This window comes from Petaurus breviceps, unplaced genomic scaffold (genome assembly GCF_028583685.1).
Source record: "Petaurus breviceps papuanus isolate PSGF00001 unplaced genomic scaffold, PetGlider_PUasm1.0 90919, whole genome shotgun sequence".
Lineage (NCBI taxonomy): Eukaryota > Metazoa > Chordata > Mammalia > Diprotodontia > Petauridae > Petaurus > Petaurus breviceps.
Genome location: NW_027187378.1, coordinates 24,520,970 through 24,548,206, shown reverse-complemented (window position 1 = coordinate 24,548,206; position 27,237 = coordinate 24,520,970). Strand labels below are relative to the sequence as shown.

The following is a 27,237-nucleotide window of genomic DNA, read 5'->3' as shown; positions in this document are numbered from 1 at the left end:
ATGCATTTAAAAACATCATTCAGAGAAATGATCCATAGTCTTCCCCAGACTTTCTAACTTAAACAAACAAAAGTTTGAGCACCTCTGAGTTAGATCTAGTTAGTGACTAGAGGGACTTCACTTGGCATCACATGAACTAAAGATTTATCAAGAGTAACAGACTAAGAGTGAAAAGTCTTTGAAAGCCATTTGATGGGGGTTAATAATCCTAGATGAGAGATCTGTTCTAATTGGCTATGGGATTTTATTATGTCCTTTGGGTCATGTCTAAAAGCATCTAGTTAGCTGCAAGGGAAGGCTATTCCAGAAACTGGAGCAAGTGTAGTTTTCTAGCACATTGGTGAGGGAGAAACTTCGCTGGGTTGAAGGGAAGAGAAGGAAGCCTGTGTTTTTGCCAAATCCCATTCCCTATTCTACTTTGACCAGAGGGGAACCTTCCATTTCAAAGGTTCTAGAGGATGCTGGCTTATGGGAAATCTTCCATCAGTGTCCTAAACAGCATCTCCGAATCAGCTGTCGGCACTGTCAGCATCATTGGGGCCAAAGACACAGTGGACTTGTGACTCTATAAAGAAGCCCAGCAAATAAACTACCTTATGCCTAAAGGAAATGTCTTCAGGATCCTACAAATGTGAGGAAGAGGGCCTCCGGGAACCAAAAGCTTTGAATTACTCCTTTGCCACATTTGCTTTCTAAGCATGATCCTACTTTCTCCTGGACTCTGCATATACTGCTTGGAGAGTGTCCCAGACCTTTGGGGAGATCTTTTTTACAGACTACTCCTATTGTACCACCTTGGTAAACTCCCCTTTCTAAAAGCTACTTATGTGGCTACTGATAGTCTTCAGGATAAGCACACTAGTAGGGGCTCAGGCTGATGATATTTGAGAATCACTCCTGTCTCCCTCACAGGTACCCCTAGGGCCCTAAGAGGCAAGTGCTGCCTAGCTCTAGGAACCTGGCTCTGTAAGAGAGGGAGTCACGATGAGAATCTTTACACTTCCATGGGTTTCATTGGTCAGAGCTGGGATACAGGGATGCTTCCTAGGGTTATTATAGTGCAGTCCTATCAACCAGAATCCCAGGATCAATGCTCTGGTTTGACCTGGGTGTATCTCCAAGAAGACTGTCTGAAGGTTTGTGGTTGTCAGAATAGGGTGTGCTCTGTGCTCGGCCCCTCATGCCTGCTCTGCCTATGGGCGAAGCTAGAAGGTAAAAACCAATGGCTGCCCCAGGACCCACAGTAGAAAAGGAGCAGCAATGACTGTTTCATTGGCTTAGGAATGAAGGCACTTGGATTCTAGCTCAGGATCTGCTACTAAACAGCTGTATGATCTTACATAAATGCCTTAATTCCCCAAAGACTAAGAATTTTCCCCCACCATAGAGCAAGCACCTTAGCACACCCAAGATGACCAACTAGCACAGGTTCTTTGACCTGCTTTGCTAAAGGAAAGATAGCTTTTAAAGGGGTTGACAATCTTACTTTAATTACAGATAATCCAATAGAAAATACAAGCAGAGAAATTAGCACAGAGATTCAACAGATAGGGCTCCTACTGTCTGAACAAAGTAATAACAACCACCTACATACACCACCAGACTGGGAGAGCACAAACCTCTGAGTAGTGGGGGGAGGACGGGGATTCTTAACAAACAGCTACTCAGAGACCTGTCCAGGGAATCAAAAGGCAAACCCCCAAAGCAAAATACTAACCTCCCAGAATATATAACAAAGACTCAGAATCTGATCGAGTGCCTAAAAGCTTGAAAATCCTCATGTCTCAGCATTTCTTTGGACAATTCTGGTAACCCTGAGCCTGATTCGGTGTAAGCCAGGGCTCTATGTGCTTGTTAATGGTCAGGAAAGATCTTCAAATTCCATTAACATTACAATGACTTGGAATTTTTTTGGCTGGTACAAGTATCATAGACTGTGCCTTCAAGTTGAGGGGGATCATGGGACCCTGAGACACTAGTATGAGGCCAGGGAATGTTGGTAGGTATAAGGGTGGTACAGATCAGGAGGGATTGGGGCGGGGAGCTCAGTCCTGCTAATTAGGTGCTAAGCTCCATTGTTTCAACACTGCTAAAGGATAGAGGGGGTTGTCAGCACTCTATTCAGTTCCCTGTAAATTCAGTGCCCCTGGTGACCATTTTGCCCCGTGCTATGAGGTCCTTCATGGTGTGAGACACACATACAGAAAATGAGCTCACAGCCTTTCTCAGGAATCACCACAGGAATCCATTGGCTAGGAGGTTCACCTTTTCGCTTGGCCCAAAGTAACTCTCTATCAAATATTAACAAGGACCTTGGCTGGGAGGTTTAGTAGGAATCACAGCTTCCCAGTAACCAAAGACCTCGTCTACTGCTTCTAAGGGGAGAGGCAATGGAGCCTGCCAGGCAGAGCTTGGGTTTCCTTTAAAAGCAATTCATTAAGTTTGGAGACTGAAGGGCGACAGGAAACTCTACTGAGCCTGGATAAACTAGGAGTCAGATTACAGCCTATGCTGGCTGGGGACCAAGAATATGCAGTCAGGGAGGGCTCCTCTGATGATTTGTAGCCTGGGTCCTCATCATTCTGACTTATTGAGTCATAGTAAGGGAGTATCAGAACTGAAGGAAGTGTGCTATAGTCGATACAGTGCCAGACTTGGAGTCAGAAAGCCCTGAGTTCACATCCAGCCCCAGATGTTTACTAGCTATAGGACCTAGAGAAGTTACTGAACCGCTCTCTTTCAGTGTCAATCTCCCCATCTGTAAAATGTGAATAATAACATCTGTAGCTTCAACCTCACAGTTATGAGGTGTAAGTGAGATAATGCAGGGAAATGGAGATAAGCAGAGAAAAGCTCTTCAACCTTATACCCAGTGGAACCATGCCTAGCAACAAACAGTCGCTACTAGAGACTGGCAGGGAAGAAAAAAAAAGAAAACATATAGTGCATTTGTGTGATTGGGAAAAGGTGAGAAAATTGGGGTGGTGTGGAAATCAAAGCAGTTGTCAACTCCAAAATAGAATGTTCTATTGATTTATTTTAGATAATCATGAGAGTCTGTACTGAAATCCAAGGACAAAAAAACTGATAGACATATAGTAGAATGATTCTCTATAATATGAACCAAACTCATCATTTCAAAAGGGTACCGCTTGCAAGTGGAGGAAAGGGACAGGAAAAAGCATTTATTAAATGCCTACTATGTCCCAGGTACAAATGTTATCTGAGTTTAAACAGCAACCCTGGGAAGAAAGTGCTAGTATGGTCCTCTTTTTACAGATGAGGAAACTGAGGCATAGATCACGTAGCTAGTAAATGTCTGAGACTGGATTTGAATTCAGGCCTTCTTGAATGCAGGCCTAGCACTCTATCTACTATGCCATCTGGCTCCCTCAAGTATAGAGGGGGTTGATCAATGGAGTTCTTGATCAAGTGGAGAAGTATGTCAGTCAGTCATGAAATGATGTGGCATGGGCTGTTGTTAGTGCCTAATCAAATGCAGAGGTCCCCTAATGAAATTGATGGGACACAGAGATCTCTTAGTCACTAGGAGTAGTGATGAAGTGTCAACCACTCCTTGATGGCCTATAAAGCAAGCTCAGAGTTCTTAAGGATTTTCTCTTTGCCTTTTCTGTTTTGTCTTCTTCCAAAGTTCAGCAAGAGGCATAGAATTTCTCTCCTCCTCACTTCCCAGCCCCAGTCCCATCCTTCCTTTCCACCTCCCTCCCCACCCCAAGGTGACTTAACAGAAGCACAGGACAAGTGAGAGACAAATACCTGCATAGCCTGGGAGGTGTTTCAGGGATACTGTTCCTATATTCCAGCCCCTTTTGTAAAGGTCCTGGCATATTTTGAATGCTCCAGGCAATGTGATCTCAGAATCTAGTTTTCTAGTAGAGAAGGGAGAGTCCTTGCCAGCTTCAGCTTTGACAGTAGCATCATGCTTGAGAATTTGGGCACTGGACCTTGTACAACGATAAGATTTCCTGATGCATCATGCTCCTTGAAGAAGGGAGAAGACAGTCCACACGGCTCTGGAGTTCTTCAGACCGTGGAGTGAGAAGGGGGTCTGCCTATTCAGCAGTCTCTAAAGTCTGTTTACCTTTTGGAAGGATCTAAACCTCAAGACAGTACAAGTCTTAGAAAGACTTGTGGGATTCTTTGAAAAAGAGGAATGTCAGAGGGTTGCCCTAAGAGCAACCCCAAGTTCATTTCCCCTGGGTGCGGAGAGGGCATTGAGAAAGTAGCATGTGGACTATTTGAGTAATTTATACTTCTTCGGGGCATCTAAGTGGCATAGTGCCAGGCCTGGAGTCAGGAAGATTCATCTTCCTGAGTTCAAATCCATCCTCAGACACTTACTAGCTATTCGACCCTGGGCAAGTCACTTAATCCTGTTTGCCTCAATTTCCTCATCTATAAAATAAGCTGGAGAAGCAAATGGCAAACCATTCCAGTATCTTTGCCAAGAAAATCCCAAATGGGTTCATAAAGAGTCAGACATAACTGAAAAAAAAATGACTGAACAACAACAAAAGATAAGTGATAAAAGGATATGAACAAACAATTCTCAAAAGAATTGTTGGGGCAGCTAGGTGGCACAGTGAATAGAACACTGGTCTGAAGTCAGGGAGGACCTGAATTCAAATCTAACCTCAGACACTTACTGTGTGACCCTGATCAAGTCACTTAACCCTCATTATCTCCAAAAAGAATTGCAAATTATTAATAACCAAATGAAAGGAAGCTCCAAATCCTTAAAAAGAAAAAAACATGCAAATCAAAACAGTTCTGAGGTTTTGCCACAGATCCAACAAATTGGCAAAAATGACAAAAGATGGGAGTAGTCAATATTGGAGGGGCTGTTGGAAGACAGGCATAGGAATTCACTTCTGGTGTAGCTGTGAATTGATTCAACCATTCTAGAAAACAATTTGGAATTATATGAAGAAATTGACTAAATTCCCCATACTCTTTGATGCAGATTCTACTGCATGAGATATACCCCAAAGAGGTAGAGGGCAAAATGAAAGGCCTCGTATAAGCCAAAATATTTATAGCAGGGGCAGCAAGGTGGCACAGTGAATAGAGTAAATGGCCTTGGAGGCAAAAGGATCTGAGTTCAAATGTGACTTCAGACACTTACTAGTTGTGTGACCCTGGGCGAGTCACTTAACCCTGATTGCCTCTAAAAATAAAATATTTATAGCAACTCTTCTTTGTGGAAACAAAGCAGAGACACGTCCATTGGCAAATGGAAAAACAAATTGTGGTACCTAAATGGAATGTGACCGTGCTAAATGAAACCATGAATATGATGAGTAGGAAAAGAAGCCTGGGAAGACATATGAATTGAGGTCAGATGAAGTAAGCAGAAACAGGAAAATAATATACACCGTAACTACAACAATGTAAGTGAAAAAAACAAAAACAACAAAACCAGAGAAACTCAATGCTGTGAAATTATAATGACCAAGCACGGAGAGATATGAGAGACACCTCATCCCACTTCTTTCAAAAGGTGGGGGACTATGGGTGTGAAATATTGCATAGCGTGTCAGATTTTTAAAATATGTCGATTAATTTTCTTGAACAGTGTAATGGGAATGTAAATTTTAAAGATCTTCCCTGCCCCTAGGCTAAAGTGCACCAGAAGCCTGGGGAGGGAGGCTTGTTTTTCAGTAGATACTTTTTGATTGGCCAGTGGGTCAAAAAGGTTGTTACATTCTCTGAGCCAGGAGAAGGCTATATAAGCACTGATGTGTAGCTTTGTTTTGGGACTCACTTTGAGAAGTATTCTGTGATTTGATCTGAATTCTGGGAAGCCGTTGTTGAGAGTCCCCCGGCTTTGAAAAACCCAGAATGTGGAAACCCAGATGTTGACTGGGTATGGATGTAATGGTTGGACAGTTTGGAAATCTGTCTACTTGATGTTTCTGTCTTGATAATTATGCCTGTATACTTTGAGGTTCAGGGTGCTGACCTTTTCTCCTGAACAAGGTAAATGATATATGTCTGACTGATTAAAGTAAGCTTGTTAACCCATTTTGAGTTGCTTTCCTTTAACAAAGTAGATCCAAGAACCTGTGTGAGCAGGCACCCTGGGGACACTGGGGTGCTTGCTGCTACAAACAGTTTCCCCCCTCTTTTTTATTCATTATTGTAAGAATGGCCCTCTGGGAGAAGAAAATAGCCCCCTGGGTGAAGAAGAAAAACACTGGGAAATATAGATTATGGAAGTGTAATGGGGGGCATATACGCACAATATGTGACTGCAAAAATATTGTAATGGGTGGCTAGGTGGCACAGTGAATAGAGCACTGGCCCTGGAGTCAGAAGGAACCAAGTTCAAATTTGGCCTCAGACACTTGACACTTGCTGTGTGACCTTGGGCAAGTCACTTAACCCCAATTGCCCTGCCTTCCCCCCTCCAAAAAAAAGCAAGAAAAGGTACACAAAGAATATTGTACAGGCACTAAGAAGTGGACCCTTATTGATCAGCACCCTCCCTCCCTCTCCACTACCCACCTATACCTGAAGGGATAGGTCAATGAAGGCCAGGTCCTCCTATTATATAAAAAAAGATGATGCTTATAAAAAATATTTCTTAAAAAAAAAAAAGCTGGCCATGCTCCTGAGTCCAGACTCAGCATTAAGAAACCAGATTCTCTCTCTCCTTTTTTCAAGTTTATTTTATTAAAATATACAGTGACTGAATATCAAGTAAGTATTGTGAACAGGAACAGTCTCCTCCAGCTACAAGTGAGGAGGGAAGAGACACCAGAGTCAAGGCTCCTGCCAATCAGACATGCGGCCATGCCTTATACTACACACACACACACACACACACACACACTCACACACACACACACACACACACACACACACACACACAGTAAGGAGCATCTTGTGCACATCTGTGGTCTCTGGGATCGACATTCAGCAGTGGGAGCCCCCTAAGGAGGGGGACAGGGCTGAAGAATTCCCAGCAGGCTGTTGGCTCCTAGAAGACAGATTGGCCCTAGTGCTTAGAGATGCAGGGAGAGAGAGTGCGAGAAGGGAGCAGAGTGGGGCTGGATGGAGGGGAGAGGACACCCAGAGCCTGAGGACGCTGAGAGCTCCTCTGTGGTTGTGGGGAGAAAGGCTCAGAATGTAGACTGGAGACCAAGGAGTGAGGGGAGAACCTGAACCTAGAGAAATGACAGGGAGACCTGGGTTTGTGTTGGTGAGAAAGGTAACAAGAGGTTGAACTGAGCTCAGTACTGAAGTCCCCTTTGGGATACTCTTTCCCCTGAGTGTACATCAGGTGTGAGGCCTAGGAGGGCTATGCCTTGAACCAAAACTACTTGTCTAACCACCAGGACCACCACGGCCCTGCATTTGGTGCAATGAGCACAGAGCCAGGCCGAGTCCAGAGGACAAGGATGGGAATTCCCCTGCAGTCAGGGGGAACCGGCAGGACAGGGGTTCTGCACTGCTGGGGCTGAGGCCTGAGTGGGGGGGAGAAGCTGTGGAGCAATGGAATGTATCTAGTTGGAATGTTCCTTGGGAGTAGCAGCTGAGTCCCTCACACCATGGACAATTTTGATCCCCCGCTGTACTTTCTTAGTCCCTAAAAACCAGATACTGGCTCTGAGGCCCTATGGAACCAGCCAGGATCCTCTTCCTAGGGAGGAGAATGTTACAGAAAAGTTTCTTCCACTTCCCATGGGGTACTTGATCAGAAGTCACACTGGTGGGTTTTTCTTGAGGTCACTCAACAGCAGATTGTAACTACCACAGCAACCCAAATTATTTTAACACCCTGGTAGTATTAACCACCCTTTAAACTTAAAGAGCCAGGTGTAGAATTTAATGAGTCATATTTAGCCTATATAAACCTATAACCTATCCTCTTACTCCACATAAGACATCTGGGGTAAAGGATGGAGTTAGAGGAGGGTAGAAATTCCTTTTCTTAAAGTTTTCTGGCAATGTGGTCTCCCAGACAAACAGTACCCCCGGACTCTACTTGTTTCCTTTTTCTAAATGCTGGCTTGAGTATCCCTCCCTGAAAATCACAATGCCATCCCTAGGGCTGCAGGGGACCAGTCTGACTCCTGAGGCCTGGTTAATACAAATGTGGAACCTGCCTGGTTGTCACTCATTCAGGAACAAGGAGTTTGTGCTTTTGAATATCACTGGGGAGGTGAAGGAATTAAGTTCTCCTTTCTCTGAGATACAGGACTCATTCCAGGAGCTGTCTTTCCCACTTCTCCCAGTTGGGGGGGGGGGGAAGAGAGGGGAGGGCACCAGGACAAAAACTTTAAACAAAAAGCATCAGGGAGAGAATGGGACAGTTTTCTCTTGGAAAAAAGAGGGTATCTAATGATCAGCCTCCTTAGAAGGCTTCTTGGTGTTGGCAAAGTTTTCTCACTTGTGGGGCTGCAGTTAAGGTTTGTGCTTTTTGAACAGGTGTGAGACAGTTATCCTCTTTGCTGTAGGTGGGGGTGAGGGGACAGAGGGTCTCCTAGCTGTCTCCTTTTGGGGACTAAGAAGCTAGATAGCCTAGATAACCTCAAGGGTCACTTTCAGCTCTAAATCCTACAGGTATTTGTCTCTCTTCTCCCAGGGATGGAGCTCCCATCCTTCCAGCAACCAGTCTGAACCAGCTGAACCCAATTCCCACCTCCACCAATCCCTGAGCCGCAATAGCTACCCTCTCTCTGCCAGAGAAGAAGATCCAGACAATTTGTTAATTCAAGTCTGAGCTCCCTAACCCAGCTGCACTTAATAGACTCTGGTCTTTGAGCCAGGATGAAGGATTTCCCTTCCTTATCCTGGGGCAAGAGTGGAAGATGATTATCATTAAGATTCTATAATCAAGTAAACCCCAGTCCCTGAGTTTGGAAGGCTATTCCTTTCCTGGGGTGGCAGAGTGGATACGATTCTCCTCGTTGCAGTCCTGGGTGGATCCCTCATCCTTCTGCTAAGTGCGTCATCATGGTCTCTGGTTTATAGGCATCCTCTGTCTGTCCTGAGCTTAGCAACTATGAAATTCCTGTTTTCTCATGTGGTTCTCTCTCTTGTGAGTGACTTACCAAAAGGCAAGAACAAAGCATACATTGAGCTTTTCTTTTCAACCAAGACACGCCCTGCCCCCCAACTTCCTGAAGAATCAGCAAAAGACCTCCCAGAGAGGCAGATTACTGCTCCCTTCTTCATGACTTCTCTCCTGGCAGCCTTGAAAGCCCCAAATGGAGGACAAGCTGGGCCATGTCGCCAAGCAGGGGACAATGCACCCCTACAGTGAGGGCTGATCTAGAAACAGGATGGAACAGCTGTAGCCTGAGGAGGCAGTGTGGCATCATGGGAAAAGATCAGTGGATCTGGAGTGAGAAGCCTGGGGTTTGAATCCTGGCTCTGCTACTTTACTACAGTTTGACCTTGGTCAAATAACTTGCCTTCTTTGGGACTTAGTTTCCTCACCTGTAAAAAGAGGAGGGTTGAATTAAGTGACCTCTAAAGGTGCCTAACAGCTCTATGATAATACCCTAAATAGGGAGGAGAGAACTCTATGGATAGCTTTGACCCATTAGTGCAGGGTCACCAATTTTGTCTCAAGAGCTGCAAGACTGGAAAAGGGTTGTGTGAACTTAATCCCGTGGCCCCTAAGGGCTGCAGAGGAGCTGTTGGCCTCAGGAAAAGAGGTGAAGATCTCCTTTAGAGACTGTGCTGTCTGTCCTCTGTGGGAATTCAAGCCTGTTTCCTGGTAAAACCCAGTTGTCCAATGGAATTGGGGAACATCTTCCTAATCAGACAGAAGGTGCAACAGATTCCTTTTGGAAATGTGTAGATTTCACCCAGTCCCTGAGATATAGCCCCCCTCCTTGGGGAAGTGGACTGGATAGATGGCACTCTATTGCCCACAAGATACCATCTCCTAGTTCTCTCCTAGTAGGAGAGAAGTTGCTACATGTGATACTCAGCCCAGATATCTCTCTCCCTCTCTCTCTCTCTCTCTCTCTCTCTCTCTCTCTCTCTCTCTCTCTCTCTCTCTCTCTCTCTCTCTCTCTCTCTCTCTCTCTCCCCCCTTCTCTCCTTCTGTCTCTTTCTCTCCCTCTTCAAGCCTAGGGGAATCTTGTGTATGTGTGTAGCAAACTTTTGTTATTTTTTTTCTTCTTTTTCTGTAAATTAGTAAAAAAAAAAAGTTTCTTGTGACGGTGGCGCCTGTCAGTAAGAAGTTGGCCTTCTGAGGCAGAGGCTGGGGAGGGTGTGGCAGCTGAATGCTTCTCCCTTCTATATCACGTTCTCAAATAACTGCATTGAACTCATGATGTTTTCATCCTATTTGGAGTAAGAAAGAAAAAATTGAAGAAGAGGGGACATTGTTAGGAGCTATCCACCATGACAGTAGAATTCATTGTAAACAGATTTTAGGAACGGTTACAAAAATGATTATAGCGATTAGGTAATTCAACATAAATTAATTTCATCATGAGAAAACATAGAATTAAAAGGAGTTTAGAGTTTACTGGGTCATGTGAGGGGGGGAGGGGCTGCCTGGCTAGAAGAGGTTTTGAGGTCAGTTGATATTGACTGGGAGAGAGGCTTCTGGTGCCATTTTCTCCAAAGATCTGTGCAATATCCCAAAGGTCACAGTCACGAATAAACCAGTGCACTCAAAGGAACTGTGTCTTATCCTATATACAGACCTTTTCTTTGCCTGAGAGTATGAATGGAGGATTTGGAAAGCTATATGATATCAGGATTTTGGTGCAGAAGTAGGGGCAGGGACAATACCAATGGTCCAGGAAGAAATGCCAGGCTTCCCAGACTCTCTAAAGGATTCCAGGAAATGACTCCAAATAGGATGAACCCAAGCTAGGTGAGGGCCAGGAATGGACCCAGACTTAAATAATGTGTGTAACTAGACTCTCTAGGCTGTTCTCACTTAGCCTGAACTCTGAAAGTTTAGACTCCTAATAAAGTCCTAAGAGAATCACGACAATCCTAGGTCATCTTGCCTAAGAGTTGATTGTTAATGCCTCTCAGAAGGAGAGGGGACAGGATAGAGTCTTTCTGAGGATCCAGGACTAAGCAAGATGCCCTGAAACCTCCCCAAAGGAAAGAAAGGGGTGGGGAAGATATGGAAGAAGAAAAGAGAAATCCCCCAAATATTCCTATTTCCTTTGATCCCCAGAAGGGGGAACTTCTAAACCAATGGAATGCTATGTTTCTGGCTAGGCTAACAGGGGAAGGAAGCTCACCTTTTGACAAGTCTCTAGGAATTCTTCAATGGTTACCACTCCATCTTGATTCCTGTCCATTTTCTGAAACATGAATATTCTTCTTTAGAAACTACTCAAATCCAGGAGCAATCTCCCAATCATATCTTAAACTACAGGAAACTCATTGGGTCAAGTATTCCTGCCTTTTCTTTCCTTCCTTCTGTCCTCCATCTCCCTCTCTTCCCTTTCTTCCTCTCTCTCTCTCTCTCTCTCACTCTCTCTCTCTCTCTCTCCCCCCTTCTCTCCTTCTGTCTCTCTCTCTCTTTCTCATTCCCTCTCTGTCTCTCTCTCCCCCCCCCCATACAACTTTCATTAAGTGCCTACAATATGGAGGCACCATATTAGGGTCTCCTCTATCTGAAAAATATCCTTGGGCCTGAATCCTTCAGTGGTCACTGATTTAGCATTTTTCAAGCAGGTATTGGATACCATATCAATAATTTTTAAAAGATATTGTCCTGTTGGCAAGAGACCTGAGCTTTCCTGGGCTACTTTCCTCATCACCTTCCTCCCATCCCAATGTAAAAATGTTCAATGATGCTTCCCCCTCTCCTCTTTCTCCTGGTATCTCCCATGTACCCCCTGCCCTCACTACTGACCTTTCCTGAAACTTCCAAATCTGCCTCCTCAGTCTCCCTCTCTCAGGACCAATTCCAGGAAATGAGAATAATGCCTCATATTTTGTATTTTACAAATTCCTTATTTGACTTCACCTTTCAAAGTCATTATCTGAGGTAGTCAAGTCAGGGATTATTATCCTTATTTTACATTTGAGATATCTAAACCCCAGAGAGGTTAACAGTCTTGCCTGTGGTTCTATAGCAAGTCAGCAGCTTCATCGGAATAAGAACTCAGGTTTCCTTGAAACTGTGACTGACCTCCATCTCTAACCTGGATGGTTCAACTGTCTTTTCAGCACTCTCTAGCTCTCATCTCAAGAAAAAGTTAGTTTTCAAACTACTACCTCTTCTTAAAAATTTGTAAATTTGTTTAGAGCTAGAATAGAGGTTAGGAATCATTTGGTCCAAGTCTCTGAGTTCATTGATGAGGGCCAAGAGAACTGAAATGACTTGCCTAAGGGTACACACATACTTAATGGTGGATGGAGCTGGGCCTGGAACCTGTAGCTCCTGACTCCCAGGTTAGAATTCTTTCCTTAACATCCCACTACTTTTCATGGAGTTGCTTCCAAAGTCTGAGGGTCATCTCTGGGAAAGAAAGGCAAAGGGAGAATAGAGATGGAAGGGGATCCGCAGTCTGTGTGTCAGCCTCCCTAAAACATTTCATGTGTGGTGGTCTCAGACCATGTCTGCCATCACCTTGTCAGGACTTTGTCTCCTCAGGAATCCTTTCTAAGAAATCACAAACTTGGTCATGTAACTGAGAGACTCTTATCCTCCTCTCCATGTTTTCTGATTTCTGGCCCCATCACGTTTCCCGGGAGCTGGGATATTACCTGAAAGAACCTTTCCACATGCTCCAATGGTGCTTCTTCCCTCAGGATGGGGTAGGTGTGACGACCCATCATGTCATAAATGGATTTCATGATAGCCAGCATCTCCTAGGATGGGGAACAGGGTAGTGGTGAGGTCTGGGGCATCCTGAGGACTCTCATATATTGGGGAGGAGGGAACAGGAAGTCTGGAGAGCTAAGAACGAACTTCATTTGGGAAGGGTTCTGGTGCTTCTGGTAGTATTCCACACTTTCCTTCTGCAACAGAGGGAACAGTGGTGGGGATAATGGCAAAGGCACTGAGCACCCTCAGGAAAGTTACCACTCCTTTAAAGGGACAGCTGCTAATAGCCTATCATCAGTTCTGTCATTTGCTCTTATATTATGTTCTCCTGTACCCAGGAGGATACTTGGCTATGCTGTCTTCCTGGTAGTAAACAAAAGAAGAGAGCCCTATTTTTCTCTGTCTTGTCTTTGGTGTTCTTTTTGTGCTCATAACCCATAGGTTCTAAAACTGTTCCGTGTGAGTTGGCTCCTGAGAGCAGTGTTCCTTATGGAACTATCAGGTGATTGCAATCATTAGGCTAGGAGTCAGCAGCCTTGAGAGCCCCAAGTGCTGATGAGGAACTAAGCAGTCACCACAGAGGTAGAAGAATTCTCGAGTGCCTTTTGCACTTATGGAAATGCAGGAAAACAGAGAGGAAAGAAGGGATTTGGAGTCAGAGGACCTGGCTTCAAATCCTGACCCTGTCACTTATTACTTAGGTGATCTTAAGTCACTTAACCTCTCTGGGACTCAATTTATTTGCCTGTAAAATGAAGGGATTGGACTGGATGATCTGTAAGGTTCCTTCTGGTCCTAAGATCTCTAAAACCACTGGCCTCTGAGACTGCTCAATTCAATTCATGTCAAGAACCATATACCAAACACCCTATATATGAGTCAACCCTCAAAGTTAGGTGCCTGACAGAAGCAGTAATAACACCAATAAGTGTTATTTCATGTTTAGTGTTTCATATTCAGCCGCTCATTTGAGGCTCCCAGGTGCTCTGTGAAATTTATAGTGCCAGGATTTTATCCCCATTTTGAATTTAAGTAAACTGAAGCATAAAGAGGTTAAGCCCAAGGCCATATAACTAACACATCAAAGTCAAGACTCAAACTCAGGACTCTTTGTACTACATCACACTACAGTATTCAATATTATACCATTTCAATAATACAAAGATCCATGATTGATATGAGCACACTACTAAAATTGATTATGGGTACTCTGTAGCTTCTTAGATGTTTAGGGGATCATAGAACTTGAAGGGACCCGAAAAGCCATCTGATACAACCCCCTCACTGAACAGATAAGGAAACTGAGGCTGAGAGAGGTTAAGTGACTTAAATGTTAGAGGCAGTATCTGAAGTCAGGTCTTTCTGACTCTAAATCCTGCACTCTATCCATGCTGCCTGTCTCCAAGGATACTAGGACTGAAAAATTCATTATCCTGCTTAGAGAACTTAGAGATGGCTGCATTGGGTTTTGACAGACCAAGTGTCACTGGGCTTACACCCAAAGTCTTTCAGTTTGGGAAGATCCACCAGGTCTTATCCCCTTCTGCCACAGCCTTCAAGAACACCAAATCATCTCCATAATATGGCATCAGAGTAGGATTTTATCCAACTTCAGCTGAATAACGAATTAAAAACTAATTTTTAATTAAATTTAACTTCATTTAAATTAAAAATAAAATAAATTTAATTTAAAAATTAAAAACTAAAACCAAATAATGCATAACTCCCACTGTCTTACTCCACAAAAGAACCCAAAGCAACAGGACTCTAGGATCAAACTGAAACTTTGAAGCTAAGAATCTCCTTCCTTAAGCAGAACTGCTCATTTAAAACAAACCACCTGCCTTACCTTGACTCTGGGCCAATCACAGACCAGAATCCTTACACCTGTCCTCATTCTATTGACGAATGCAAATGTTTTCAATCCTCTGTTCCCCATCACCCATTCTTTACCACTTGTAAGCAGGTACCTCTTTTGTGATATATCCATCCTTGTTAATATCATAGAGATTAAAGGCCCATTTCAACTTCTCATGGACTGTTCCTCGAAGCAAAATTGAGAGACCCACCACGAAATCCTGTCCAAAAAAAATGGAGAAAAAAAGTACTAGGCTGAAGGCAGCTGCATTTTGTTAATAGGGGATTACTGGCAATAATATGGGGTTAGGGAGTGGACCTGTGATTTCACTGGTACTATACATGGAGCTCTCAAACGAAGAAATTCTTTCTACCAATGTAGATTAGTGCCTTCTCTGAAACTTCTTATCTTGCAGAGTTGCCTAGAACCCTGATAGGTTAGGTAACTTGCTCAGGGGCACACAGCCAGTATGTTTCCAGGGTAAGACTTGAACCCAGATTTTCCATTGCTATCTATGGTAGAAATAAATATATCATCAAAACTCACTAATTTAGACTAATTTGGGGTGGCACCCTGATACGAAAAGGCTAAATTACAGAATTTTGGGGGGAAATACAATTTTTATTATTTTCAGGTCCAAATAATAACTAGAACTAAGCTAACAATGGCTTACTGAGTAGAGTCTTACAGGACCTGCTTTAATGGACAGGGCTATTTTATTGAGCAAGCATTTTATGACCTGAATTCCAAAAAAAAATTATGCCATAAAAAATTAGAAGGGAAAAATGATCATATATCTTTCAAAGTTTGGGGAGGGAGGGAAGGTGAATTCTGAGCCAAAAAGGGATAGAGGAAATTCTAAATCAAAAAGGGATAGAGCAAAAGATAAAATAGATAATTTTGATTGCATGAAGTTGAAAAGCTTCTGCTTTTCAGATCAATGCAACTAGGATGAGAAGAGAAGTAATCAAGTGGGGAAAAAAACCCTTTGCATGAAATATCTCTAAATAAGCATCTGATATCACAGACATAAAGACAACTAACTACATATAAAACCAAGCTTTTTTTAAATCAGTAGATAAGGATATGAACAAAGTTCTTAAAAGAAGAAACAAAAACAATGACAACATATGAAAGAATTATCTAAATCATAATATTAAGAAAAATGCAAATCAAAGCAACCCTAAGATTTTACTTTATGTGTAGCAAGCTGGCAAAGATAACAAAAGACAAGAAAAGTAATTCCTAGAGAGAACATGTGGAAAGATGGGCACATTAATGCATTGTAGGTGGAGCTGTAAATTAGCTCAACCATTCTGGAAAACAATCTGGAATTGTGTCAAGAAAGTGACTAAAATGCCCTTAGTCTTTGGCCCAGAGACTGCATTGTTAGGTACATACCCCAATGAAGTCATTGACAAAAAGAAAGATCCCCTATATACCAAAATATTTATAGCAGCAATATTCCTTTGTGGTAGCTGGAAACTGGAAACAAAGTCAATATCCTTCAACTGAGAGACCAGCTAAACAAATTGTGGTATACAGATTATTATTTCACTGTAAGAAATCATGACTTTGATGAATACAGAGAAGCAAGAAAGGACTTACATGAACTGATGCAAAGTGAAGAAGAGGCAAGGAATCAATATACATAAAACTACAGCAACATAAAAAGAAAGAACATCATCACTACCCAAACAAATGAAACTGAAAGCCACGAAATCATAATGATCAAACCAGACCCAAAAGAAGAGATGTTAGAAAATGCTTCCCCCTGATTCTTTGTAGAGTTGGGGGACTATGGATGTAAATCATAGTATATAATCAACCTTTTTCAATGTGTTGGTTAGTTTTGTTAAACTTTTTTTGTTTCTTTCTTTTAAAAAAAATTATTCATTGTAGGAAACGGCTCTATGGGAGGAGATGAGGGGAGAAATATATAGTGGGAAATTTAGAAGATCTAATAACAAAAGATATCAATAAATTTTTTAAAAGTATAGCTAGTATTTGTAAATAACAGTTCTAATGACACCATTACCCATACTATCTTCCATGATGATGCCTAAAAACAGGTGTATGTCTTTTCCTTTCTCTTCAGTGGTTTAAACATTCTTCTGCCATTTTGTTAACACTATTCCTTTGTTTACCAAACCCTTTGGAAGGGGGGCTCATTTGACCCAGTAGCTGTTTCTTCTGTCTTCAGTCAATTCTGCTTTTCTGACTGCAAGAGATATGCAGGGGTACACTGGGCTCCTGTATGCCACCAAGAAACCAACAGCTATTTCAAAGCCCAAAGATCCAAAGGGGCTTAAGTTTCTGGCTCATGACCCTCTTTTGCAAAGTTAATAACTCCAGTGGTCAGTTCCTAACCTGCCACATTCAGCAGATAAGTGAGTTTTATTTCTTTAAAGACTCTTGAAAAAGTAAAAATGAATAGATTAAAATCAACATTTCTGATGTTAAGACTAGGCCTCATAAGACCCCTGGGTCTAGGTACTCAAAGAGTACTCTTCCAGTGAATCAATCTCCTTGTCACATGTTCCTTTTTGGAGCATAGGGTTCTGCAGGTCTGGGAGGCAGGGAGTGTGCACAATGGAAAGGGAACTAATTTGTAGTCAGAAGACTTGAGTTCAAATCCAGATTTTGTCACTTAATAATTGTGTGACTTTGTTAAGTCACTTACCCTTTCTGGGACTTAGTTTCTCCATATGTAAAATTAAGGGGCTGGACTAGATTTACCTCAAGGTTCCTTCCAGCTCCAAATCTAGAATCTTATATCAAAGAATATGGAATATCAAATATGTTATATCAAAGAAGAGAGAGTTAGCACTGCTCATTGGAAGAAAGGTCCTAGTGGGATCGCATATTTTTAAAGGTAGCTTTGGCAGTACAGTGATTAGAGCTCTTAGTCCTATAGTCAGGAGTTCAAATATAACTTCCACCACGTTTTAGCTTTGTGACCCTTGGACAAATCACTTAAACATCTGCTGCCTTAGTTTCCTCAACTGTAAGATGGGAATACAATTAGCATCTATTTCCCAGGGCTATTTTGAATATTAAAAGAGATAATATTTGTAAAGTGCCTAGCACAAGTCCCTGACACTGTAGCTTTTTCCCTTCCCTACTATGAATGCAAATTTTACTATATCCCACAAGGGACATTTTCCACTGCCCCCAAATGCTTCCCCCACTGAGGGAGTAATTTATGTTGGCATTTCCACAAGAGTCCAGAAAAGCAGAAAGATTATCTTTCCCCTAAACCTGCCTGGGCCTCTTTCTGACTTTACTATTTTTGTCTTTGACCTCACCTTCCACCCAGGTTCCCATGTTTGTAACCTTGGAGTTATTTTTGTACTCTTCCTCATGTCATACCCTTTGCATTTCTAATCAAAAATCAAATCTCATCAATTCAACTTCTTCAGTATCTCTCCTATTTCCCATTCTCTGTACAGGCACCTATTACCACCTATCTGGATTTAGCAGATCTTTCCACCTTTACTCTCTTCCCTCTCTAATCTGTCCTTCATACTACTATTGGACTAATCTTCCTTGTGTGTAAATCTGGTCAGGTTCAGGGACCCAATTACCTATGTATTTCTTAGTCATTAGCATATCTCAGAACTTGAAAAGATCCTGACCCTTTATGAGTCAAAGGCAGTGAGGACCTATGCCAACTCTGTATTTAATTACCATATGACCCTAGAGCGAACAATGGCTCCTATCCACTAGCTACTCCCCCTCCTATGATGGGCAAATTACCATCTCCCACTTCCCTTATCACCATACTTCAGAATCAGTGTCTTCTCCCTATACTCCCATCCCTATCCACCTCGGACTTCCTCTCCATATAATTTTCCACCCACCCATTTTATTGCGCTCCCTGGAATGTTCACTCTATTATTAAACAAGCTTCTCTGTAACCTTCACAACACGTTCTTACATCTTGCACTAACAGAACTCTGGCTTTCCCTAGGAAACACTACAGCTCTGGTCTCCCCTTTAGTAATGGGCGATTCTTTTCTTCTGTCTCCTAGAAGCAGCATGTTGTTTTTGTTCTTGTTCTTATTGGTTTGCCCTTCATTTGGAAGAGAACCAATGACATCATGGGTGATATCTTGACTTGAGCATGAATTGGATTTGCACAAAGTCATCAGCTTCCTTCTCTCTTTGAGAAACATCCAAGTCCAATGGTAGAACAAAAGCCAAGACTATTGGTGAAGGCCCAGGATGAAGTGGATGACCTTGGCATTTTCAATGTTTAACCAAGCTCTAAGAGGTCCACAGTGCCTGGTTCAGAGGCAGTATGACAGGAGAAGGATCAAGTCACACACTCACTTTCCAAATTGTCTTCTTGCCACCATTATTCATCACACTTCTCTTCTTTTAGCCTCATTCCATTCAGCTTTATCACCTGCTTCAGTTCAGTTATTTATTCCAGGTCATTCCTTTTTCGAAGACTTCAGAACCTAGCTCACATTCTTCTTCTCTACTCCAACTTTTACCCTCATACTTGGAGACTTCAATACATATGGTGATGCCCCCTTGATACCTTGGCCTCCAAAGTTCATCAGCTTCCTCAACTGCCATGACCATCATCTTCACTTCATCTTAGTCACATGGGAATCTTTCTACTGCTCCGTGATCCAGAATTCCGAAATTCCTCCATCCTGCCACAATCTCCTACCCTACCATCTCTCTTTCTGCCTCACCCCTCCTAAAACTATTCCTCATGCCCATCCTGACTCCCAATGCTTTCACTCATCTCTGTTCTCCCACTCCATCACCCCTTACTTCCTCTCTCTTTAGTCTGGACTCTTATACTATCAATTATTCTTGGATCCCTTGCCACCCTGTTCTATTGCCTGTCCTGTTTGGTCAAATTCCAATCTTGTGTTACCCTTACTATCTGCCTTCTCCATTCCTATTTATTCATATGCTGCAAAAAGCCTTCTTTTCATTGCATAGGGGCGCGGGGAAGGAATCATGCAATTAGGCAATTGGGTTCACTACAAATTTAATTTATCCAGTGTCAACTGAACCCTCTCTGCTTCACTGGAGGAATGTAAATATACCTGCCTCTAGCTATATTTAACTCATTTCCTCAGAACTCCTTCCCAATGGCAAAGTCTATCATTTTTATAGCCTGGTTTCTTAAAAGTACCATACCCCAATACAAAAGAAATTATAGAATAACATAAATGAAATTAAATAGGTTGCTTCAGGAAGTTGGAATAGAAATTCTATAGGGTATATATAGAGAGAGACAGACAGAGACAGAGAGAGAGAGGGAAGAGATGGGAGGAGAGGAAGAAAGAGAGAGAAGTAGAAGGAGGAGAGGGAGAAAGATTTTCCTGTGATTACAAAAGAATGAAATCCCAATCAGAAAGTCCCTTTACCAATGCAGGGTATCACCTTCTCTGAAATTTATCTATTTATGGTCTTAGGCTGTTCGAGGCAATGAGAGGCTGGCCAGAATATGTCAGGGATAGGACTTTAACCCAGACCTTTAAAGCCAATATTGCTTCTCCGATGTATCTATCCACTATACCACACTGCCTCTCAGAGGCAGCATGATGTAGTGACTAGGGAGCCATGAAGATCTGGTTTGAGTTCCCCATCTGGCATATATCTGGTAAATCCTTCCCACTGCATATCACTATGGATATGAGTTCAACACATTCTGTTACTGTTGAGTCATTTTTCAATTATGTCTGACTCTTCGTGACCCGATTTGGAGATTTCCTGGCAAAGATACTGAGGTTTCCGATTCCTTCTCCAGTTCATTTTACAGGTAAGGAGACTGAGGCAAACAGGGTTAAGTGACTTGCCCAGGGTCACACAGCTAGTAAGTGCCTGAGGCTAGATTCGAACTCAGGTCTTCCTGACTCCAGGCCCGGCACTCTATCTCCACTATACCACCTAACTGCCCTCGACATATTCTAGGCACCTGTACAAGCCTACAAGTTGCAGAGAAGGTGTTGACCTACGTTAGTAGGGGGGATTTCTGATTCCCAGGATGGCACAAGGCTCATTCCTCTACTCCACAAACATTACTTGATAGTAATGTGATAGTGCCTCCAGGATGCCTGGAGCTGGCTAGTAGTATTTTTTTTTTTAAATGTTTTTAAAGCATTATTGATATAGTTATTATTAACACCACCACCAATCCAGAGGTTTTTCAAGTCAAACAAGCTTGCTTTGCCTCTTTCCCGTTAGCTGCCCTTGAACCTCAGAAAGGCGAGTCTGAGGCAGTATCGATCCTGAGACTCTGGGAGAGGTTTTCCTCTCTGTGATGAGGTTTGAGCTTTCAGCTGCAGCTATTTTTAGAAGCCTGGAATCCACCAAACCAGGGGCCTCTTTGAAAAAGACCTCTATACCTGACCAGGGGCAGAAGCCCCAAGCAAAGCAATCCAGTGCTCTCTCCTAGAGGCGGGCTTCTATTTCCTGGCAGGACTCAGAACCTGGGCTTTATTCCACTGGTCCCCAAGTGAGATGCCCTTTGAACACAGTGCTTGCATGTTATCCTGAATCTAGGGCAGTCTTACTTGGACAATGATGTGAGCTGAAGGGCTCAGACCCGCCCAAATACCAATTGAAGGATTCATTTCTTTGGTTTAAGAACTTGCCTTCTCCATGCTTCTTTTAAAATGCAAATATGGGGTGGGGGGAAGGAGAGTAATAGGAACGCTAAGTGGCATGGTGGATAGAGCTCTGGCTTCAATCCTAAATTTAAATTCCCCCTCAGACATTTCCTAGCTGTGGAACCCAGGATAAGTCATTTAACCTTTGTTTGCCTATGTTTCCTCAATTATAAAATGGGATTGGTAATAGCACATCCCTCCCAGGGTTTTTGTGAATCTCAAGTGAGAAATTTGTAAAGCACTTAGCACAGTGCCCTTGTTTCCTTCTTTCTTTCCTTAGATCATGAAAAAAAAAAGTAGTCTGGAACCCCAACATAGTGGTCGCCTATGTCCAAGGGACTGCTGTCTACTACCCTACTCCACCCAACCTTCCAATGTCCTCAAGTCTCCCCCATCCTTGAAAACCTTCACTAGATCCTGCCATCCTCTCCAGCTATCATCTCCCATTCTCAGCCATACTCCAAGAAAAAAGCCATCTACACTTGCTGGGGGACTCAGGTCTAGAAGCAAAGCAGTATAATAGGTTTTTAGCACCAGCCCAACTCCACTTGGAAGACACTCTCCTGATGCATGTTGGCACCTTCTCTACAACTTATATCCTCAGAGTTGCCCAGGGCACTGCTAGAGGTGAGTGACTTGCCCGGGGTCAGTGAGGCAGCATGTGTCCAAGATCAAGACTAAATCTAAGTCTTCCTGACTTTGAGGGGGCATCTCTATCCATTATGCCACAATGCCTCTTTTCAGGAAATGACTGGTGTAAAAAATAAAAGACTTGTTTCCTTCCATTAACAAAACTCTCTCTTTTTTTAAAGAATGCTGAAATTTTTATGCAATAGCAACAAAAAAGGATCAAAGCAAACACCTATCAATCAGAGAATGAATGAATAACCTGGTACATGATTACAATGAATGGTAGAGTGTAATAAGAAATAACAAATATGAGGAATTCAGAGAAACATAGGAAGACGTGTTCAGTTTAATTGTTTTTCAGTTGTGTCTGACTCTTCATGACCCCATCTGGGGTTCTCTTGGCAAAGACATTGAAGTGGTTGTCATTTCCTTCTTTAGCACATTTTACAGATGAGGAAAATGAGGCAAAAGGGGTTAAGTGACTTGCCCAGGATCCTACAGTTAGTAAGTGTCTGAGGCTGGATTTGAACTCTTCCTGACTCCATGCACTGTGCTGCCTTCCTGCCTTAGGGAAGACTTGTATGAACTGATAAATAAGTACCAGCAGGAAAACATACACAATAACTTTAGTGATGTGAATGAAAAGAACAATAAAATGAAGCAAAGAACTGAGTTTTTATAAAAGTCAATGCTGGCTCAGTAAAAAGATTTGACGTCAGAGGACCTGGGTCAATTTCTGCTTTCTAGCTATGTGATCCTAGGTAAGACACTTAACCTGTACCAGGTCTGCTCCTGGTACAAAATGAGAGAGCTAGACTCAGGGGTGTTCTAGTAAATATTTAACAACCAGCTCTCCAAAAGTATATGTGCAATACACTTTTAAGCTTAATCTTCAGTATTAGCATTTTCTCTATTACTTTCTTAAGTCTAGATAACCAATAAAAACAATAAATTAAGGCCTGATTTATGGCATTTGAAGATTTCCAAGTTGTAAATGCTCACGCTGAAGATTTAACAATCTGTTCTAGTGAGCAGGTTCCAGCTGGCTCTACCATGCCCCTGGTTAGGGCTAGATGACCTCTGATGTAGGAATAAGGAATTTTGAAAACTCTCTGACATCATTTTTGTTTAACTATTTTTTTCTCCCAGGGGGTCAGTAGGAAAGGCAATATCTATGAACAGTGGTGTTATAAAAACAAAAGGCATCCATAAAAATATAAAAAAGAGAAAGAAAGAATTCTTTCAGTGGTGTTACTTCTCCACACATCCTCTGGGTGAAAGCCAATGAAAGCAAGTTAGAGTGAGCTGGCAAATTTAAAAATTTATCAACAAGGTTTAAAAGACAGCATTTCTAATGAGCTGAGGACTGCATCCCATCTGCTATGGTAAGCTCCTGGGTCACAAGGTATGTGAATGAGCCCATAACATGTACGGCCAGTAAGTCCTTTCTTAGGAACACAGCTTCCTGTTAATCTTCACTCCTCCAGGGCTGATGCAAGGCCTCGGGTCTGCGTGGGTTGGGGGTGAGATGACTCCTCAGACAAAGGCCACAACAACATAGCCATAACAGCAGACAGTCAAATTCCTCTTCCCACTCCTCAAGATAGGGAGGGAGATGGGGAAGCCGAGACGGCCAGCTGATAGTTGAAGGGTTTAAGTTAGATGAAAGGAAAAATTTCTTCCTAGTGAGAATCCTATTCCTTGTTTAGTAGCTCTATGACTTTGGGTATGTAACAACTTCTTTGGGCCTCGATTTCCCATGCTGTAATATGAAGAGGTTTTCCCCCTAGACCATCTCTACAATTTTGTGCACTTCTAAATCTATGATCCTATGATGACTGGAGGGTGGCTAGTTACTGGACTGAGGAGATGTGATACCCTTTGGAGATACTTAAAGATAGAGAGGCTAAGGACTGTGACGTCACTGGAACTCCCAATGAGGGGCAGCTAGGTGGCACAGGGCATAGAGCACAGTCACAGAGACCTGAGTTCAAATCCTGCCTCAGACAATTACTAGCTGTGTGACCCTGGGCAAGTCACTTAACCCTGTTTGCCTCAGTTTCCTCATCTGTAAAATGAACTGGAGAAGGAAATGACAAACCACTCCAGTATCTTTGCCAAGAAAATCCCAAGTGGGGCCAAGAGTCAGACACAACCAAAACAAATAAACAGCTACAAAAACGAAGAAACTTCATCAACCAAAGCAGAGCAGCACATTCTATGAAAATTAAATCTTTGAGAGTTGTCTCTGGCACTGAGGCTAAGTGACTTGCCCAGGGGTCACTGAGTCAGTATGTGTCAGAGGCAGGACTTGAACCCAGGTCTTTCTGGCTCTGAGGCCAGCTCTCTACCCACTAAATCAAGGGTCAACAAACTATAGCCTGAGGGCTAAATCCAGTCCATGCAGTCTGTTTTTGTAGGGCCCAGCCAGCTAAGAATGGCTTTTATACTGTTTTACATTTATAAACAAATTTTTATTTAAAAATACAAAAAAACATTCTTAGCTTGGGATATACAAAAACAAGAGGGGGGAGGGGTTTGTAGACTTGGCTCCACTGGCCAGAGTTTGCTGACCCCTGCACTAAATCATAGAGACAGAAAGAGAGACAGAAACAGACAGAGAAACAGAGACAGATGGAGACAGAGAGACAGACTATAGCTATCTATAGATGGATAACGCCACACTTTTAAATAGCTTAGATATGACACTACCCTGAGGCAGGCAGATGGATAAAATCAGTGTTTGTCAACCAACCTACATTGTGTGAAATATTTAGACTCTCTGCCTGAGGCTGCTCTGCCTCCCCAGCCTCAGCTCAGGGTAACAAGGATAAAGGAGGAAGCTTTTGGAAGGAAGGAGATGAGGAACAGGAGGCTTTAGGGTTTCGTTTTGTTTTTTAAGTTTATTATTTTAAAGAGTAAAAACAAAGTTTGGAGCTTTGACATCAAAATTTTTGTAGATGAAGAATTTGCTTCAGAGCAGGACAGATCTGGGCACTGACAGGGGGGAGACACTGGCCTAGGTGACTTCTCAGCCCTAGGATCCATTGTGATCACTGAGGCTGGGCTGCCCCTCTCTGCTGAGATCCGCTGTGTCCGATGTAACAGAGGCTTACAAGCTTCTTGACCTTCCAGTCTCTGGCGGAAAAAAATCTAGCATTTTTTTTTTTACCAAACCTTTGGTTTCTTTGGTGCAGGGAGCTCTGAGTGAGAAATTTCCTTCACCATGGAAAATCAAAGCCTTAATTTATCATTTTAGAGAGTTGCATGGGGAGCTAAGAGGTTCAGAGAATTACTCAGGGTCAAACAGTAGGGCTCAAGTCATGGAGAATAAATTCTTCAGATGAAAATCTGAATAAAATCAGATGGAAAATTTGTGCCTTTTGAGGGGCAAAAAGATATGGTAGGGACTTGGGCCTGACTTTTGAGCCAGCTATATCCAAGCTGCCTTGGACTGACCAAGGTGGCCAATAATACATTAATATACAATTACCCCTTCCACATCATTGGGTTAGGGGCATGGTGCTAGCTGCCCCCCCCTCCAACCCGATGATCTAGAAAATCCATGCAAATTTTTTTAGCCCTCCTTTCATTCCAGAGAAGTCTGAATTATTATAGTATTAAAAGACAAAATATATTGACATTATACAATACCATACATATATTTTATGCATTTCTGAGTTTCTAAACATTTTCTGTGTCATCTGCTGGTCTTCATGTGTCATCTAGGGCTTCCACAAAACTTCTCCCAAATTTCCTATTTAATTTCTTATGCCAACCTGTGATATATCAAAACTGTGATGGGGAAAGTCATGACGGGGAAGGGATAACTGCAGTGCTTCAAGGTTTGCAAAACACATTCTTCACAAAAACCACATGAGGTAATTATTAGGAGGGGAAGAGGGAAGGAAAGAAGCATTGATTAAACACCCACTATGTTCCAGGCACTGTGCTAGGCACTTTACAAATATCTCATTTGATCCTTGCAACAACCCTGGGAGGTGAATGCTGCTATCATCCCCATTTTATAGTTGAGGAAACTGAAGCAGACAGAGGTTTCATGACTTGCCCAGGATCACACAACTAATAAGTGTCTGAGGCTGGATTCAAACCCCAGGCCCATCACTCTAATTACTAAGTCACCTAGTTACTTAGTGGTACAAGCTATTACTAACCCATTTTACAGATGAGGAAACTGAGACTCTGAAAGCTTAAGTTCATGGGCTAGTAGAATGTAAAGTTCCTTGGGGGCAGAGGCTGTTTCACTTTTGTCTTTATATCCCTAATCCTTAGTATAGTGCCTGGCCACCAAGCATCTGAGATGAAATTCCTGACTCTAAGACTGAACTGTCTACTATCCAACATGCTATCTTGGAAAAGACCAACTATTGCTGGGGACATGTCTTAGTCAGTGGGACTCTAAGGAATGACTCTTGAGGGGAGAGACAACATAGAATTAGCTTCATTCTTTCACAAGAGAGATGAAGGAAGCCTAGGGAAAAGGAGCAGGACCAGAAATCCCTCCAGAGCCCCTGCCAGGGCAAACTAAGGAAAGTAGGAACAAGGGACCTACCTCAAAGTGAATGGCCCCATTCCCATCTGCATCAAAGGCATTGAAGAGGAAATGTGCATATGTGGTAGCATCTGCAGGGACAGACAGAGGGAGAGGGCTGGTGTTGAGTGCCAGGGACCTGCCAGGAGGCCTCCCACCCCCGTACCTTGCTCCCACCAGGAAGAGTTGTGCAGGGCATGCCCAGGGGACTGGATGCTTCCCAGCCTGGAGCGCGATGCATGATGGCAGAAAGAATTTAGAACCCTCTGGAGAGTGGAAAGCAAGACTCTGGTGTCAGGCAGGGTACTTCAAAACTGACAGCTACATTTCTCTCACCTCCATGGATGCCTAATGGGAAGAGCTGCAGGTGGAGGGAATAGCTATTACATGCCACCAGTGACCAACGTGCCAACAGGTCAGCACTGGCCCGAGAATGTGCCCTGGATCCTCGGTCAGCCTTGCTGTAGATGTCAAGCGGAGATAAAGATGAAGGGATGAATTTGCCCAGCTATCTTGCTGCTAACTTCAGAGACAACATGAAACTGAAGGATGAATGGCCCTTTAGCACCTAGGGGAATGGAAATGGGGAGGGGGGGGGAACTAACGATGCCAATCATCCTTCTTGATTGGGGGAATGACAAGTTCACTATTAGAAAACTTACCTCCCTGAGGAAAGAACTGGGAATAGATGAGTTTGAAGGTCTCTTCATCTACCAAGCCAGTGGGACATTCCTGCAACAGGGTCATCCTTCTTAGTGATATGCTCCAC

At 42.9% G+C, this 27,237-nt stretch overlaps 1 protein-coding gene across 2 annotated transcripts in view; it reads right to left on the bottom strand.

Annotated features, from left to right (window-relative positions):
• Window positions 1-6,665: 6,665 nt before the first annotated feature.
• KCNIP3 (potassium voltage-gated channel interacting protein 3) overlaps window positions 6,666-27,237 on the bottom strand; it is a 160,800-nt gene continuing 140,228 nt past the window's right edge. For both annotated transcript variants that reach the window (XM_069075600.1, XM_069075601.1), the window contains 6 exons: window positions 27,131-27,200; window positions 26,490-26,560; window positions 14,758-14,865; window positions 12,727-12,831; window positions 11,250-11,312; window positions 6,666-10,326 (listed from right to left, as the gene is read on the bottom strand). In XM_069075600.1, the coding sequence (XP_068931701.1) occupies window positions 10,279-10,326; window positions 11,250-11,312; window positions 12,727-12,831; window positions 14,758-14,865; window positions 26,490-26,560; window positions 27,131-27,200 (465 nt within the window). In that variant the 3' untranslated portion in view covers window positions 6,666-10,278. The remainder of the gene's footprint in view (window positions 10,327-11,249; window positions 11,313-12,726; window positions 12,832-14,757; window positions 14,866-26,489; window positions 26,561-27,130; window positions 27,201-27,237) is intronic.